The sequence below is a fragment of the Pteropus medius genome, unplaced genomic scaffold, assembly GCF_902729225.1.
Source record: "Pteropus medius unplaced genomic scaffold, Ma_sr-lr_union100, whole genome shotgun sequence".
NCBI lineage: Eukaryota > Metazoa > Chordata > Mammalia > Chiroptera > Pteropodidae > Pteropus > Pteropus medius.
The window spans coordinates 450,028-465,898 of NW_024352787.1; the positions used below are offsets into that span (position 1 = coordinate 450,028).

Sequence of the window (15,871 nt, forward strand, 5' to 3'; positions counted from 1 at the left end):
CTTCTTAGAACAGAGCATCTTATTTTCTGCCAGTGGTGAGTGGCAGCCAGACAGGGTAATAGCTGGTGGTCCTCTCTGTCCAGTGTAGCCCAGTCCACGTGGATGAGCTACTTCCTACGTTCTCTCAGCCTGATTCACTGTTCATGTCTCTTTCCTTCAGATTCTGAGCAGTCGAGGGCAAAGACGTTTAAACTTTTCAACTCCTGGCATAGGGGCCTTACTTATATGGGTACTTAAAAGTGCTTATTGAAAAGTACCAAAGAAATAGAATAGACTCAGGTACATTATTATATATCTTTTTAAATTGTGATAAAAATGGCAATTCCATGGCAGAAGTTACATTCATAGTTGTGCAACCATCCATTTTCCTCTGAGTCTCCCTGGTCATGAGCTGCCAGCTTGTCAGGGATGTGGACAGGCCTTGTTAGTGTCTTCTTCACAGTCAGTGACACTGAGGGGCTTTGGAGAGTCAACAAGGATATGCATCCTCTGCTCTTGGCATCCCACCTCAGCTGCCTGGAAGTTCACAGTAATGTTCACAGGAGTTAAGGTGTCAATTTCCTGGGGAAAGGTCACTTCTCTCCCAAAAGCCAATGTTCTGCCTGGGCCACTAGATGGCAGCCTGGAGCTGCTGGTGCCGGGTTGTGACGGCTTACAGTTGAGTGGTGTTGGATCCTTTCCTGTGGCTGCCATTCCAAAGCACCAACTGGGCAGCTTAAATTTGTCTGGAGCTCCTAAGTCTGGAAATCAAGGTGTTAAGAGGGCCAAGCTGTATGGGAGGATCCTTCCTTGCCTCTTCCAGCTTCTGTGGTTTGCTGGCCATGGTGTTCTGTAGCTGGTAGATACATCACTCCAGTCTGTCGTTGCATGGCACTCTTCCCTGAGTGTTTCTGTATCCCTCCTCTCTCATAAGGACATCAGTTGCAATGGGTTAGGGCCTAACTTACTCCAGTATTATCTTCTTTTAATTATACCTGTGATGGACCCTAATAACTAATAAGGCTACATTCTGAGATCCCAAGTGCTAGCATACATTGGGGGGGGGGAGGACAGGGACATAATTCAACTCATAATAGGTGACAAGAAAAATTAATCAAACCAGGAGAACCCAAGGGTTCTCCACCTACCAGGGAGAAACACCATTTTCTTAAGTCAGTTGCGGGAAGCCTGTTCTCAGAACCGCAGCCCCTGCCTGTGGGCCCAGTACAGGCTGGGCCTGTCCAGCGAGGCTCTCACCAGACTGTGAAGCTCTATTGTCTTTTCCACAAGACCAGGCTGCACACCACTGGTGAGGGTGTCCCCATTTGTGCTCCTTACAGGCCTACTTGTCTTTCAGAATCAGTTGTCTGGGAACCTGCTGAGGAAATTCAAAAACAGCAATGGGTGGCAGAAGCTGTGGGTGGTATTCACAAACTTCTGCCTGTTCTTCTACAAATCACATCAGGTGCGTGTCTCACACAGGGCAAGTGGCCCTGTGACCTTTGGGACGAGGTATTAGGGTGTGGGCCCATGTAGCAGTTTTCCTCCACAAGGACAAAGAACTTTGCCCTTGAGCCACCGAGCCAGGTATGAGAAAGGGGCCTACAGGAGAAGGGTGTGTCCATGAGACTTTCGCTCCGAAAGAAGGCCGGCATTATCCATTTGCTGAAGGACTACTTCAGCCTTGAAAAGGGCCATCTGTCTTCTTGGGGCGGGGAGTGGGGGGAATGACAACTTAATTGATGGTTCATGGCCTGGATACACTAGCTGGACCACAGTGCATTGACCCAGACCAGCTTTGGGGTAAGAGGCTGCAGCCAAGCTCAACACCTGTGGCTGCCTCTGCAAAGCCACCTTCTCTTAACCTCTCTTAACCTTTGCCAGGACAATCACCCCCTCGCCAGCCTGCCTCTGCTTGGATATTCACTCACCATTCCCTCGGAGTCTGAGGACATCCACAAAGACTATGTGTTCAAGCTGCATTTCAAGTCCCATGTGTACTACTTCAGGGCTGAAAGCGAATACACGTTCGAAAGGTAAATGTCCCCCTCTGCCCGGGACATTCTTCTAACCCTGACATTTGCTTAGAGTAACTCTGAGGTCCCTCTGCCGGAGTCCACTTGTGTTCTCACAGAAGCAAGTGGAACCATGTTTCTCCTGGGAAATCACCTCAGTCCTTCGTTAATGCCACGCACGTTGCACTTTTAAATCTCTAATGTGAGTTTTATGTGAGTTTTTTCAGTCTATAGATTCACTGTTTAAGTCCCAATATTCCTGATTGGGCTACAGGAATATTTGTAGAAGGCTGTTTCTGGTCAAAAGACCACATTAAGAAGGGAAAGAATCCTATTGCTTCTCAGAGTTACCTCATTAGTGAAAACTGCCTAACGAGACCCAGGGACAACAGTCTTAGCCAAAAAACAGAAGCCAAATGGGAAGATCCAGGCTCTCACATTTGACCAGTGGTTTGTCTGTTTCTGAAATTTTAAGTGCAAATTTTGGGCCTCTGGAAGTACACCCTCTAGTAGGCTGCACAAGCAGTTGCACCCTTAAACCACCACCTTTGGGGGTCCCCTCAAGACAGAAGTCACCCCCCCCTGCCCCCGCACACATTTAAGGAGAAACTTCTCTCCTGGCCATGCTGTGACGGGACCATAACTTATTCCCTCACTACCCACTGACACTGAAACCCCCACACAAGGGTTTCTAATCCATGGGCCACTTGTGATCTGTGCACAAACCCTAATAAAATTAGTTCAATGAAAACAGCATAGCGGTTTAAAGCCAGAACTGAAACCTCCCCATGACATCCCAAAATAGCAGCCTGTAAGCTATACTGCTTCAGTATATACTCCAAGGGGCTAATAATTCACAAATTTGGGCCTGGACTGGTAAATTCATCTAAATTGGGATACTGTCACTGTTGTAGCAAGGATAATTTAGCCTTGCAGTGGCGAGATCCTGAAAAAGCCTGTGATTACGGAATGTCTAAAGCCAATCTATAAGCTTCACGAATGCAGGAAGCTTGGCAGACCCTCAGCACAGTGGACATTTTACACCAGATAATTTTTGGTTAGGGGGGAAGGTGAGGTCTCTCCTGTGTACTGGAAGATGTTTAGCAGCATCATTATGACAACCAAAAATGTCTCCAGACAATGCCGGCATGCCCAAAACCTAATCAGTATGCCACAAATACTCAAATGTATAAAATGGAACTCCTACTAAGCAGGATAGGCTGTCCACCGCTGCTGGTGAGAAGGAAGAGGAGGCAGAGTTCTAAACCTTACCTCTAACCGCTCTAAATGGAATGTGCTGCTGCTGCATCACCTGGCGGGGACACGTCTGAGTCTAGAAAATGAGCACACCCAGGTCAATGGTTCTCAAACTGTGTTCCTCAGGAACCCTTACACTTACATTGGGTGCTAAGAGTTCATTTAAACTCTTCTGCTAAAATGTCAGATTACAAACCAAGCCCATATTACTTTATGCTGTGGTTTCCTAAGTAATGACTGCCCAGCATCATGAAACTGTTACAAAATTTGTAAAAAGTGGTCTTTGACAGCTGTTTCGCTTTCTTGTTTTAGGTGGATGGAGGTGATCCGAAGTGCCACCAGCTCGGCTTCACGTGCCCACATTCTGAGTCACAAAGACTCTCATGTGTATTGATGGCAGGACATATTTGTTGTTTCAGCAGTGGCTACTTTCCTGGAAGACCTTTACTTTTTCTCCTGTATTAATGAAGCCTAGTAAAATTAACCTGTCTGGAAAACAAAAACATGGTTTTACAGCAACTCTCATCTGTCGCCGCAGAACCATTTTTAACCTTGTCTTTTCAGCTGTTAACCTCTCGTCTGAATGGAACAGTGCTCCCACCTCCAGTGCTGGTGGCACTTTGTCTGTCATTCTCTTGCTGGGCTCTTTAGCTTGTGCCAGTATTAAAACACGGTCTTAATACAGTGCCAAATGACCATTTTTCCTCCATAACTGCACCTTAAAAGCAGTACAAACACATCCATTCAACCAAAAGACAGGGCAAGCACCCTTCTTTTTATAGGCTGCTGCATTTTAAATAATGGACTTTCCAGTGTTTGTGATACACATGGCACAGTCTTAAGCAAATTAGATCATTTTCAGATTTTGGGGTTTTTTTTTTCCAATCTTTCTACTTTTATAATAAAAGGAAGTTAGGTTTACTCCTTTGATTAATAAGCAATTTACAGCACACTACGTTCCACTCTGGGGTCTTGTGCCCCAATAAAACGCTGGTTACCAGACCTACTTCTTGGCGCAAGTTGACCAAATTGTTTGTGATTATTATTTACAAACTGTAGCGGGTTGTTTTCTGTTGAGAGAAGCAGAAATCCAGTGTGGTATCTAGACTATCGCTGTACTGTGAGTGGTGTATACAATGGGAAGATACTAAGCTGTGGTGTTTTGCTGTCTGTTTCACGAGCATGAAAACCTGTATGTCAGTGATCAGGGCCGTTTGTGATATGTTACATTATGGAGAGTTTTTGTGAGCTTCCAGTGGATGCAGAAGCACTATAAATAATGGTGCATAGTCCCCGCGCCCATTATCATACCTATCTATATCCTACTGCAACTGTGGTTTGGGACTGTGCATTCAATAGTAGTATATATATTGTGCCTGTCTTCAAAAAACCTTTTTCTTTTTTATACTCTTCCCTTCCCCCAAGTATGGGGTATCAACAGTATAACATTGCACACCCTTGACAGCTGGACCACACAGGGAACGTGGTTTCCAGTAACTGCTGGGGCCCACTCATCAAAATCCGTTTGCCTATTCTCTACGGAGACTGGGTGGCTGCTACTCCCTAGTGTTCTTAAGCCCTTTCTGATGCAGTCCAGAGAGGACGACCAATCCAACAGTTCTCTTCCACTGCCCTGCACCACAGCTGGGAAAGGCCCTTCCCTGAGCAACACGGGACTAAGCAACCCCGACTCTGTGGAGTGACTGACTTATGTGGGAACGACAATGTACAAATGGACAAGTAGCTTGAGATGTGTTAATCATTTGCCTTACAATATGTACCAGACGGTTTTAAGTACTAACTAAAGGGAATAAAAATACCTCACGCCACAATCCAGCATATTGAAGTTTTAAGGCAAAACAACCCACCTTGTCTCTTGTCTTTATTTTCATCTAATTCCGGTGGGTTGGTGCCTCAGCAGACGAGGGGCAGAGTTGGCTGGTCACTGCAGGGTGGGTGTGAAAGAAAAACAAGAGATGCAACCACTCATGAAGACAAACATGTTTTGAAAAACTTGGTATTTTATAGTCTGAGACTAATCATCAGTGACTATGAAAGGACTAAAACCCAAGGGAGGAGGGTGAAGTAGAGAGGGAAGGGCTACCTGCCACTTCCTTTGTGAAAGGGGCCTGGGGACAAGCTTCTCCCACATCCCAGGGGCAAGACCAACATCCTGGGAAGGTGACACTCAAGTGTATTTTACCCCAGTCACGAAGATGGCAGAGGCATTATCAGGAAAATTCTCCCTCCAGAAGACAGTAAATTCTACAAGGCTTAGGGATGAGGTTGTATATTTCGGTATTTCTGAATGATTCTAAACCATCTGCTGGACACTTCCAGTTGAGATCTATGAGTAGCATCTATGCTCCCCTGTGACTTCAAAGGAAAAGTCCAACTCATGTGCAATTCAGACTGCTCCCAAGCTGTCAGGAAGTGTCAGAGCTACCTTCTTAGCCCATTCAGGATACTGTAACAAAAATACCATAAACTGGGTGGCTTACAGACAAGACAACTTTCTTACCGTTCAGAAGTCTGGGAAGTCCAAGATCAAGGTGCTGGCAGATGCAGTATCTGGTGAGGAATTTCTTCCTGGTTCACAGCCAGCCTGGATGTGTCCTCATGGTGTGGTGGAAAGGGCGAAGGATCTCTGTGGAATCTAAGGGCACTAACCCCATCACAAGGGCTGCACATTCACGACATAATTGCTTCCTCCTAATACATCACGTTGCACACAGGATTTCAACACAAAATCTGGGGGAAAACATTCGGTCTATTCCTTCTCCACACAAGACACAAAATTACAAAAATAATTGTTTTCTGTGAACTTTATTGACCCTTGTGTGACACAGTACCTGTGCTTAACACGCCTTGCAGCACTCCCCATTTATTGCCATATTTTATAGCAGAAATACAGAAGCATATTTTTAAAGAAGGAAATATAAAAATGCTTATAAACAGACCATATGTTTTGCCAAATAAAAGGTACAAAATGCTACATGAAGAATTAGACACTTCACAAGACCAACTCGAGAACAAAACTGTCAGAATCGGAAGGTATGTGGCACTTGGTAACATCAAGACAATCACGAGACTGACTTGTTAGCGGACCAAGACACCCCAGACCACACTGGTGGCCATCTTGCTAAGTGCAGCCATCTGGGCCACACACACAAGACAGCTTCAAAAAGGCATGACCAGCCAGACACAGCCAGCCCACTGCCTATTTCCAAAAGCTGGTAACCATGCTGTGTGAAGCCGTTCCCCACACTAGGTGCACCACCACTGTCTGCAGTCTCTCGGTGGATAAGCTGTTAACTGCTGGGGTTTGGCACTGAGAGACTTCCGAGTGTTAGTGAATCCATCTTGAATGCTGGGCTGGCTAAAGATCAACAGCAGTTTGTATTGTCGGAAGCAGGTCCCATCGTAGCTCTGGTATGTGGTCTGTCTTTTAATACAGGGCTTGAAGTGGATACACAAATATGCTAGCTTCCTTAAAAACATCAGCTGAGTTTGTGTGTTCACAGAAAGTCACAAATCAGAAGAAACTGTATATGGATGTAATCCACTTTTAAAATACAGTCCAACCACATCTTCCCCAGGAAGCTTAATCAACAGAAGATAATTCCAATAAACTCTAAAAGAATAATTTGCTGCTTTATCCAGGAGACGCTGTTGTATATTAGAGTCTAGTGATTGCAGAATACCTGACCATTTGCACCAATATGCTTAACTGGAATCCAGTCTATCTATGAGCATAACCCATTACTTGTATCTGAGATTGGCTTTAGCTTCAGTCTTGATGTCAGTGTCTACTTGCAAATTTTAAGAACTCTGAACCGGAAAGCTGCTGTCCATGTTATCTGTCTTAAAATCAGACAAGCACTTTAGGGGAACACTGCTCATTCTTTGAGTGATTCTCCTGCAATGAACAAAACTGATCTTTGGCTTATGTCTCACACAGGGAAAATCAACAGTTCCCTTATACAGAATACTCTCAGAAACACAAAATACTTTCAAAATTTATTTTTCAAGTTAACATTCTTGCTGCAGAATAACACGCACAATAAGAATTAGCTATTCAATTCTATTTCCCCTAACCAAAATGTATCCTTAATAGAAATTAATTCAACCCAAATCTACTTCTAATTAAAAAATCACAATTTAATTTTCGAATTTAAAAGTAGACTCAATTAACAAACTAAAAATAACCACCCACTCATATGTCTCTGACTCAGGCCTCTGTCCTCTACCTGTAACCTCCAGGCCACTGGGCCGGCACATATGTGACCTTCCATCCTGAAGTTTACTCAGTAACTTTCTTGCTTCCAAAAATCCTTGTCTTCCCCCTCAAGAACTGATACTCCGACAAGAGATGACAATAATTCATATCAACAACTACACAAGTACCACGCATACTTATTTCAGACAGTCAAGAATTGCTATACAAGGACTCTTATTTCCCATACCAGAGACCCAGAGATTTATTTCCCGCCTTGTCAAGCAAGACTCTGCCAAGGAAAATACAGACATCTGCCCTGACAAGTCAGCAAACACAGGCTCCTTTAAGAGAACAAAACAACCCTTATTTGAGGTTCCTGGAGAGAGAGCAATTTTACAAATCAGCCATAATATTCAACCATATCTTCTTAATGACCAATTTTTAAAAGTTGCATAGGGAACTGACCTAAACATTCAGCATTTTGAATGTGGGCACTTCTTCCTATAACGTTCTAAAACGTCTCACCCACACGCACAACCACAGGCACACACAAACACGCGGCAGGTGTCCTGCCCTCTCAAGAGTCGTTTCAAGGAGAGTATGCAATGTGAGTGTTATAAAATTTATTCGTGTAGGCATTCAGACATTTTTCGGTGGGAAAGATGATATGCAAATTTCACTACAAGGCGCAATGAAAATCATACTGGAAAGAATGGTACGGCTGGCGTAGGGCTGGCAGTGGCACGATTCCAAACGGACGTTAGATGAGAGCACTTCATTGGGGAGAAACTTAAAATAATAATTTAAAGCTTTATGAGGCAAGTTATGTTCCAATTTAAAACACTAAGAAATAGTACCATCAATGAAAAAGGAACTCCTAAATGTACCAAAAGGGTTGTAGGGCAACAAGAGGAAAATTTGCATTTGAGGTACAAATAGGAGTATTCCATAAGAGGGGCATCAATTATTATTAATGGCAAACCCTGCAAATACAAAAAAAAAAACCCAAATCACTGGTCACATAATTCAAAATTTACATGTAATAAAGGCAAGGCAATAGACTCAAGTTATATGGCCTGTCGAATATTTACTCCACTGACATTATCTACAGAAGCACTTGGCCAATTTGTACACAGTGATTCCTTATGCACGCCAAAAGGGTTTCCGTAAAAATGACACTATATACAAATCTGTACACTGATCCACCAGAGCAATCTCCGTCTCCCGGGGAGGGAGTTACAACTTAAAGCAGGATACCTGAGGTTTCGTTTCTTCGGTTGCCTTATCATAATCCCAAATATACATTTCAGGGTTTGTTTTTAAAGACACTTTCCTTGATATGTGCACTATGGTTACAATTAAAAACAAGAATAATAAAATAAAATGATCGCTTGAATGAGTTGACCCTCCCCACCCCATCTGGAGACTTATCTAGCCAAGGCCGGCAAGAAGGGCCATGTGGCCCTAGACAGGAAACCTCGGCTGGGGGTACAGACCCTCGATAGCACATCTCTTCAGCGGAATCAGCAAAGGCCCTCGTTGACTTTTTTTAAAGGAGAAGAATGAAGAAGAAAAAAGGAAAAACAAAACCCCAAATGCCAAAGGAATTTCAGTGCGATGAAGTTCCTCCACCACTTAGAGAATATCTAGGGAAAAAAAAACAAAAAGAGAAACATTAGTAAATGTCACTTCTCCAAATTAAAAAATTTGCAAAAATTCAAACAAAATCTTAGTTTTTATAGACGATCCCAAGTCCTAAAAAATTAAGTCAAGCGACTATCCATGAATTAAAGAATTCATAAAACTAAAAAATTTATGTGTATAATCTTATACACAGTTTTACACAATTTCCAGAAATGAAAAAAATTAGATAAGTTCATGGCTTACATATAACAATGGAAGGCAATGCATCAAAAATGATAACGATAATGGTAATGGGCTAGGGTGGTGAGATTGAATATACTTCCTTCTGTCTTCCAGTGATTCCACAGTATTGTCTTGCTTTGGAACACAAAAAAAGTTAGCAGTAGAGGGAGTCCTCTCATGGCCAAGATTCTCTTAGCCACCTCAAAAGTGACCCATTCCCAGGAGATGACATAGGATGTGTTTAATGAAACTTACTGCAAACATTCCATCCTAAGAGCTTCTCTGTTAAGGCATTTAAAATACTCAGCACTTTCCCAGAGAATAAATAGTAACATAAGATCCTCCCAAAAAGCATGCATTAGCCACAGATCCTAAGACTCACTTTCCAAGAACATAAATGCCTAGGTCATGGGAAGAGTTGATGCCACACAAAAAGATCTACATATTAATTCAACTAAAATAGAGAGGAAGCTTTTGACATGATTCAGACAAAAGTCAGTTCTCATTTTTTGAAGTGACCCACTGAAGTAATGCATTTGGGAGTAAAATGGATATGAAACATAAGCAGTAATGGCAAACTGGCATCTGGCGGCATCTGGGTAGGGGACACATAGAACTTGGAGAGCCCGAAAGGTGTCAATGGATGGCACCAGCCAAGGCCTGTGGGAACCAAATAAGAACCCCAAGAGTAGTGTCATCTGATAGCTGAGGAATAGAGAGTGGGTTCACATGTCAAAAAGGAAAGAAAACTGAGAAAGAATCGTCTGGAGATGAGAAGAAAGAAAGAATATTGACTCAGTATGTCTAGTACATCGCTGGGAAGTAAAACTTCAAACAGTGTAGACAGCGGATAGTTATATTTACATTACATATGACCACCAAGCACCTGAAATGTGGCAAGTTCACACTGAGGTGTGCTGTGAAGTAGAAACACACACAGTTGCAAAGACTTAGTACTAAAACAAATGTGAAATACCTTAGCGATCACTGTTTATATTGATTACATGTTAAAGGTAAGATTTTGGTTTAGTTTCACTTGTTTGAGATTTAAAGTTTTTAAATGAGAAATAAATGTCACTAAAATGAAGTGTGAAGTGATAGCAAGTTTCTTTGAGAAATCAGAAAAAGGGACCGTTATAGGAATGATACTACTATAAAACATTCAATGAATAACAAAGCTATGTCAGAAATTAACTGCATATACATAATGGGTAGATACAAACAAACATGGTAACAATGACTATGTCTAGATAAGCGTGTGGTGTCTTGACTTTTTTTATCATTTTCCTTTACTCCTGCAATTCACTGAGAAGAGAGGTGGATAATAATTCTGACTATTGCCTCTAAACTAAAGGCAACCAAGTAAACCGACTTTATTCTCTGGCCTAAACTTTACTTAGAGCAAGTCAGAAAGTTGGGATGTCTTTTATGAAGGAAGCTGAGAGTTCAGGAGAATAAACCTGAAGGGTCAGAACTGCGATTTTCTCTTGAGATCCCATTTTAAAGGGAGTCTTCACAAGACATTGGGCAGCCCCTTTAATCACTTCTAAGAAGTGGCAAAAGTGACCTCACATACCAAACTTCTTCCTGTGATGTCAAGTTGACACCTCAGACCCGAAATACTCCTAACTCTCATCAAGCCTCTGCCACCCTTTGATAAGGGCGTGGTAGCCTGGACAGGTCACCCGGAAGGTGAATTTCAAAGCGATGAATGACATGCCTCGTGCTTCAGGAGTGTTGAGGTTTGGTGTGTGAAGGAGAGATCGAGCCACATGGCTGCAGCACGGCACACCTCCACTCTCTTAGCACCCCCAAACGACTGTACTTATGCTGGGGTGGCAGTCAGAGTGACCTCCACAAGGAGACTCCTAAAATGAGTTCGAGAGACTGGGTTGCAAGGTCCAAATTGTCATCCCCACTTACTCCTCACCCTAGAGTACGTGCAGCACCAGGGCCACTGGGGTGAGGGGGTGGACAGGGAGCACTCTGCAGGATGCACTGCTGTCACAACAAGGCAAGAGGCAGAGTCAAGAACTGGCACAGACACCCAAGGAAAAGAACATGCCCATGTCCGTTTTCACTGAACTCACCAAGCCCCAGCTTCTGGAGTTTTGGTCACTCGACTTCGCAGCATAAAACAAAATGGAGTTACAAACATCTGGCTAAACACTGTACTTCTCTGGCTGATAACTAGGCTGCAACATTAAGAGCAAACAGATATCTTAAAGACATTCTGTTTATATGTAGCAAGAGCTACAACTGCACAAAGTTCGCAGTCCTTCCCAGTTGTTTCCAGATTCCTATCATTCATTCATACTGATTTCTACAATTCAAAACAAGAAGGTAACAGGAACAAACTTGGAACAAAGTGCCAAACTAACAAATGGAAGATAGCTAGCAGACCATCTGTAGGTGTCCTACAGCCAACCTAAGAAAGCCACAGGGCAAACACGGTGTGTTTCCATGGGCTCTCCCTTCTGGAGGCAGCAACCTTGGCAGAGGGAATACTGGCAGCAGTTACCTCTGGAGCCGCTGTACAAGCTGTGCCACCATGGTGTCCGAGATCCCGGGGCACGCCTCTTCCGCCAGGTAGATGGCCCCTCGCAGTTCTTCTATGGACCCCATGTTTCCTCCGCACGCCTGGCTCTTCTCCTTCAACTTAAAACAGACAAACGTGAAGAGCGTGATACACATGGGCATCTATTTTAAAAAGTAACAACGTGTGGACCGTAACTGCTCCAGCCACGAGTCCTGGCTTCAGCTCAGCCACTTGATCACTTCCCATTCCTTTCAACGAACAGCTTTCTGAATGCTGAGAACGCTGTATATAACAAGAGCGTTAGTCAGACTTAAGTCCCTCCCTTCATTGGAGTGAAGAAAGACAACTAGCTTTCTGTGCACCTTTTCAAAATCTGATCGTGGCAGTCGGCCTCCCCTGTTTTTCTGTTTCAACCTTAATTTTACAATATTATTCAACGTTAGTTTCTATACTGAAGCTACAATATAATCTAAAGCTTACTGATGTTAATGGTTGGTTCTTAGATACCAACAAACTGCCTTTTGGTTCTGTCTCATCAAAATATTCCATTTCATGTAAATAAATTGTTGTTCTAAATTTTGGGAACCTGCAATGTCCCTCTTGGTACCTCTACTCCCACATGAAACTATGACAGTGTCTGCAAGGCACCTCGCTCACTTTAAGATCAACTCAGTCTCTTTCTGGGATGCAACCAAAACATGCAAAAGGGGAGTCGCTCAAGTCAAGATGCAGCTGAGAGGACTGACAGCCTCTTGGAACAGGATCCAGCTGACAGCTGCAGAGAAAACAGACACTACCTCCTCGTCAGAAGTCCCCCTCCTCAATTTTATCTTTAAGAAATAGTTTGCAAAGCAGCTTTGACTTTTCAAGCTGTCATGAACACATGCTGTCATTCCCAGCATCAGTCTCATAAAAACAATGGCTTCTCCCTGCTCAAGGCACATACAAAAGAACTGGAAAGGCTTGGGGTGGGAGGGGCTAGCGGGGCTGAGGATGTCTGCTCAGCACTTCCCAGAGCAGTTGTTCCTATGTTTTCTTCATAGACTGAATCACAGCCACTCTAGAGACAGTCACTGTGTCTGTATAGGACTCCCAATCATTTAACAACTAAATAGTAGTCCTTACAAGTCCTGAGTGACCTGCAACATACCACTCTGTGTCCCTGCCATGTCCTACAGCTTCCTTCTTCCACTGCCCACACCGCCCTGGGACCCCACAAGGTAGTTCCTTTGCTCCAATGCTGCTGGATGGGCTCTATCCACCCAGCCTGAGTGAGCTACCTGGGCACACACTGAGTGATGTCAAGGAATGTCCTCATCTGCAGATGTAGAGAGAATGACTGCTACTGAGTTTTATGAGTATTATATAAAACAATGCACACTGAACACTTTGAGTATCAGGTTATCAAATATTAATAATAAAAACATAAGATGCCTGTGAGTTTAGGTTAGCTGGAAAAAAATGAAAACATTATTACATTTAGGATTAATTCATTAATTCTGAATGATTTAGAAGTTTCTTCATGTGCTCAATAAAAATTAAACAGCTTCAGACAAATGAGAAAATCTATGCCATTTTCCCTAATTGTCTGATTGATTCTAGTCAAGTAGCAATGGAAAGACTGCAGGAAAGCAAGGGAGCATCTAGAAATCTGACTAATCCCCCAAACAGACAAATGAGCAAAATGGGGTCTTATGGACATCCCAGGAAGAGCGCAGGTGTACCCAGAAGAATCAGCCAAGGCTGCAGCCAGAAAGAGACACAGAAGGGGCCTCTACCTGCCCTGTGCCATTTAGTTTTCAATCTAAAACCAGTGTGTTTAGTGGTTCCAACCCTGTACCTCAGGCTCTGGCCACAGCCCTTTAGTTGGGCCCCAGTCTCCCAGGCTGGGAGGGAGGGCCCTTAGGCAAGCTTGTGAAGGCAGATGCTGGGCTGGGCAAGGGAAGGAGCGTGGAGGAGGGGCCAGAAGAGGGAACAGGACAGAGGCTGGCTTGGAGCACCCTGGACCCTGCCAAGGTGAAGGCACCGTGTGACTGAGGCTCAGGCCAAGTGGAGCGTGGGAATGAGACTGTGTGTGGCACTTCCTTCCCACCTTAGACCACCCACCTCAAGTCTGAGGTCTCTTGGTATAGCCTCCCTGGGGAGCACTGAATCACCACACAAACAAAAGGCACTGACTGGTACAACTCATCTGAATTACCTTAAAGGTCACCTGAGCCAGGAAGGGGCATAAAAAAATGAGAGAAAGGAATATTTCCCACTTTTGTTCAAATCAGCTACTAACCAGATGAAAAATAATCTTCATTCTCACAAAATCTATTCTTAAAACATCTCAAAAAGCAATTATGCATACAGATATCTACTAGGGGGCGGGGCGTTCCCAGAGATGGCACAGGATACAGTCAATCACAGAACAAGGGACTGAAATGGGCCACTCGCCTAAAAGACAGATGGCCCTGCTAGGTAAGGTGACTGCACTGGGTACTGAATAAGAAGTAAGGTTAATCTGAGGGCTCAGTGGGGAGCACGAGGACTCCAGGGAATCCAATGTCCCCTTTAAAATAGAAATCCACTATTTACATTGCCATAAATTTGTCTGAGGCAGATAGATCAAGCTGCACCCAAATCAATATTGTAGAAAGCAGTACAAGTGAAGTTAAAAATCACTCTGGTAATGTATGGACTTGGGCTGAGTTGCTGATGTCCCATCTGTACACTCAAGGCAGCAACACAGTTACTCTTAACCAAGAGGGGCTGGATTCCAGCTGGCTTTATAGGAGTACAAAGCACACTCTTCTGCTTGTTCTAATTTCCCAACGTTGTCACAGAAGGAGTGTCCTGCTGTCCTATTCTTCCTCTCTCACGTCCCCCCAAAAGTCAATTGGGCATCTTACCTCTGCAAACAGAGGAGAAATAATTGTAGATAAACACTGAGAGAAAGGCCTCTTCGGGATATCTTTCATCTTAGGAAAAGAAAAAAAAAAAAGGTAATTAGAAATATTTAATATTCATATTCACAATAATTCAATAAACTTCAGACATGTGCTATCCAAGCATAAAGTCTGCAATGTTCAATTTACTATAAAATCTGAACAGGACTATATTACTATCCTTCATTAGACTATAAAATGGCGAAACCACAGTGTCTGGATTCCACACTGAAAGGTACTAGAGGCCCATGAAGTGGCATTCTGTGTGGATGCAGGCAGCGCTGAACTGCACCACTGTGCTATCTATGTAGGAGGACTTTACTAATGAAACCCTGGGTCTACGGCCATGCCACTCTGAACAAGCCTGATCCCGTCTGATCTTGGAAGCTAAGCAGGGTCGGGCCTGGTTAGTACTTGGATGGGAGACCACCTACGAAGACCAGGTACTGTAGGCATAAAAAATAAAAAATAAGAGATTGTAAGCTGATAAGGTCCTTATAATCTATAAGGTCAACCGAGGGTTGCCTCGCCTAAAAAAAAGGAAAGAAAAGAAACCCTGGAAATGGAAATCAGATCAGAGCTGCCTACTCCAAGTGGCTGTTGTAGAACAGTGGACTATTTCTTACTTTTGCAACCTCTATCTGAACACATAATGACTCCCACTCTGCTTATCAAAGCAGGACTTACGGGATCAACAAGGGACAACTACTGGTCCACACTGCCTGAGAAACTACACCGCTGTGCTTTAAAAGCTGTATTATTTATCCTAATAATACAGCTTTTTGTAAACTTAAAATAAGGCATCTATTAATTAATCAAAATAAAGTTTTATATAAAGACCAAAATCAATGCATCTGTTTCTAAGTTCTTTAAATAAAACTTAATCTCAAAATTCTAGTACCTTATATGAATAACCCTGTATGCAAAACAGGCATAGTCCTATCAAGAGAGCTAGAAAGTCATTTCATATGTGAAACCTCATGCCCCTCTCCATAACCAATGAATCCCACTGTATGTCCAAGTGTCAGGAAACGCTGACTCCACAGCAGGACAGCATGCCTACACA

At 43.4% G+C, this 15,871-nt stretch overlaps 2 protein-coding genes and 1 pseudogene across 7 annotated transcripts in view; 2 read left to right on the forward strand and 1 right to left on the reverse strand.

Moving 5' to 3' along the window:
* The window catches only part of FARP1 (FERM, ARH/RhoGEF and pleckstrin domain protein 1), a 268,128-nt gene extending 263,014 nt beyond the window's left edge, over positions 1-5,114 (forward strand). For all 3 annotated transcript variants that reach the window (XM_039849165.1, XM_039849167.1, XM_039849166.1), the window contains 3 exons: positions 1,337-1,444; positions 1,864-2,015; positions 3,564-5,114. In XM_039849165.1, coding sequence (XP_039705099.1) covers positions 1,337-1,444; positions 1,864-2,015; positions 3,564-3,645 — 342 coding nt within the window. In that variant the 3' untranslated portion in view covers positions 3,646-5,114. The remainder of the gene's footprint in view (positions 1-1,336; positions 1,445-1,863; positions 2,016-3,563) is intronic.
* A 946-nt stretch (positions 5,115-6,060) lies between these two features.
* The window catches only part of STK24 (serine/threonine kinase 24), a 106,585-nt gene continuing 96,774 nt past the window's right edge, over positions 6,061-15,871 (reverse strand). For all 4 annotated transcript variants that reach the window (XM_039849170.1, XM_039849171.1, XM_039849169.1 and 1 more), the window contains 3 exons: positions 14,770-14,838; positions 11,858-11,994; positions 6,061-9,116 (listed from right to left, as the gene is read on the reverse strand). In XM_039849170.1, coding sequence (XP_039705104.1) covers positions 9,080-9,116; positions 11,858-11,994; positions 14,770-14,838 — 243 coding nt within the window. In that variant the 3' untranslated portion in view covers positions 6,061-9,079. The remainder of the gene's footprint in view (positions 9,117-11,857; positions 11,995-14,769; positions 14,839-15,871) is intronic.
* Positions 15,142-15,260, forward strand: LOC120592055 (uncharacterized; annotated as a pseudogene).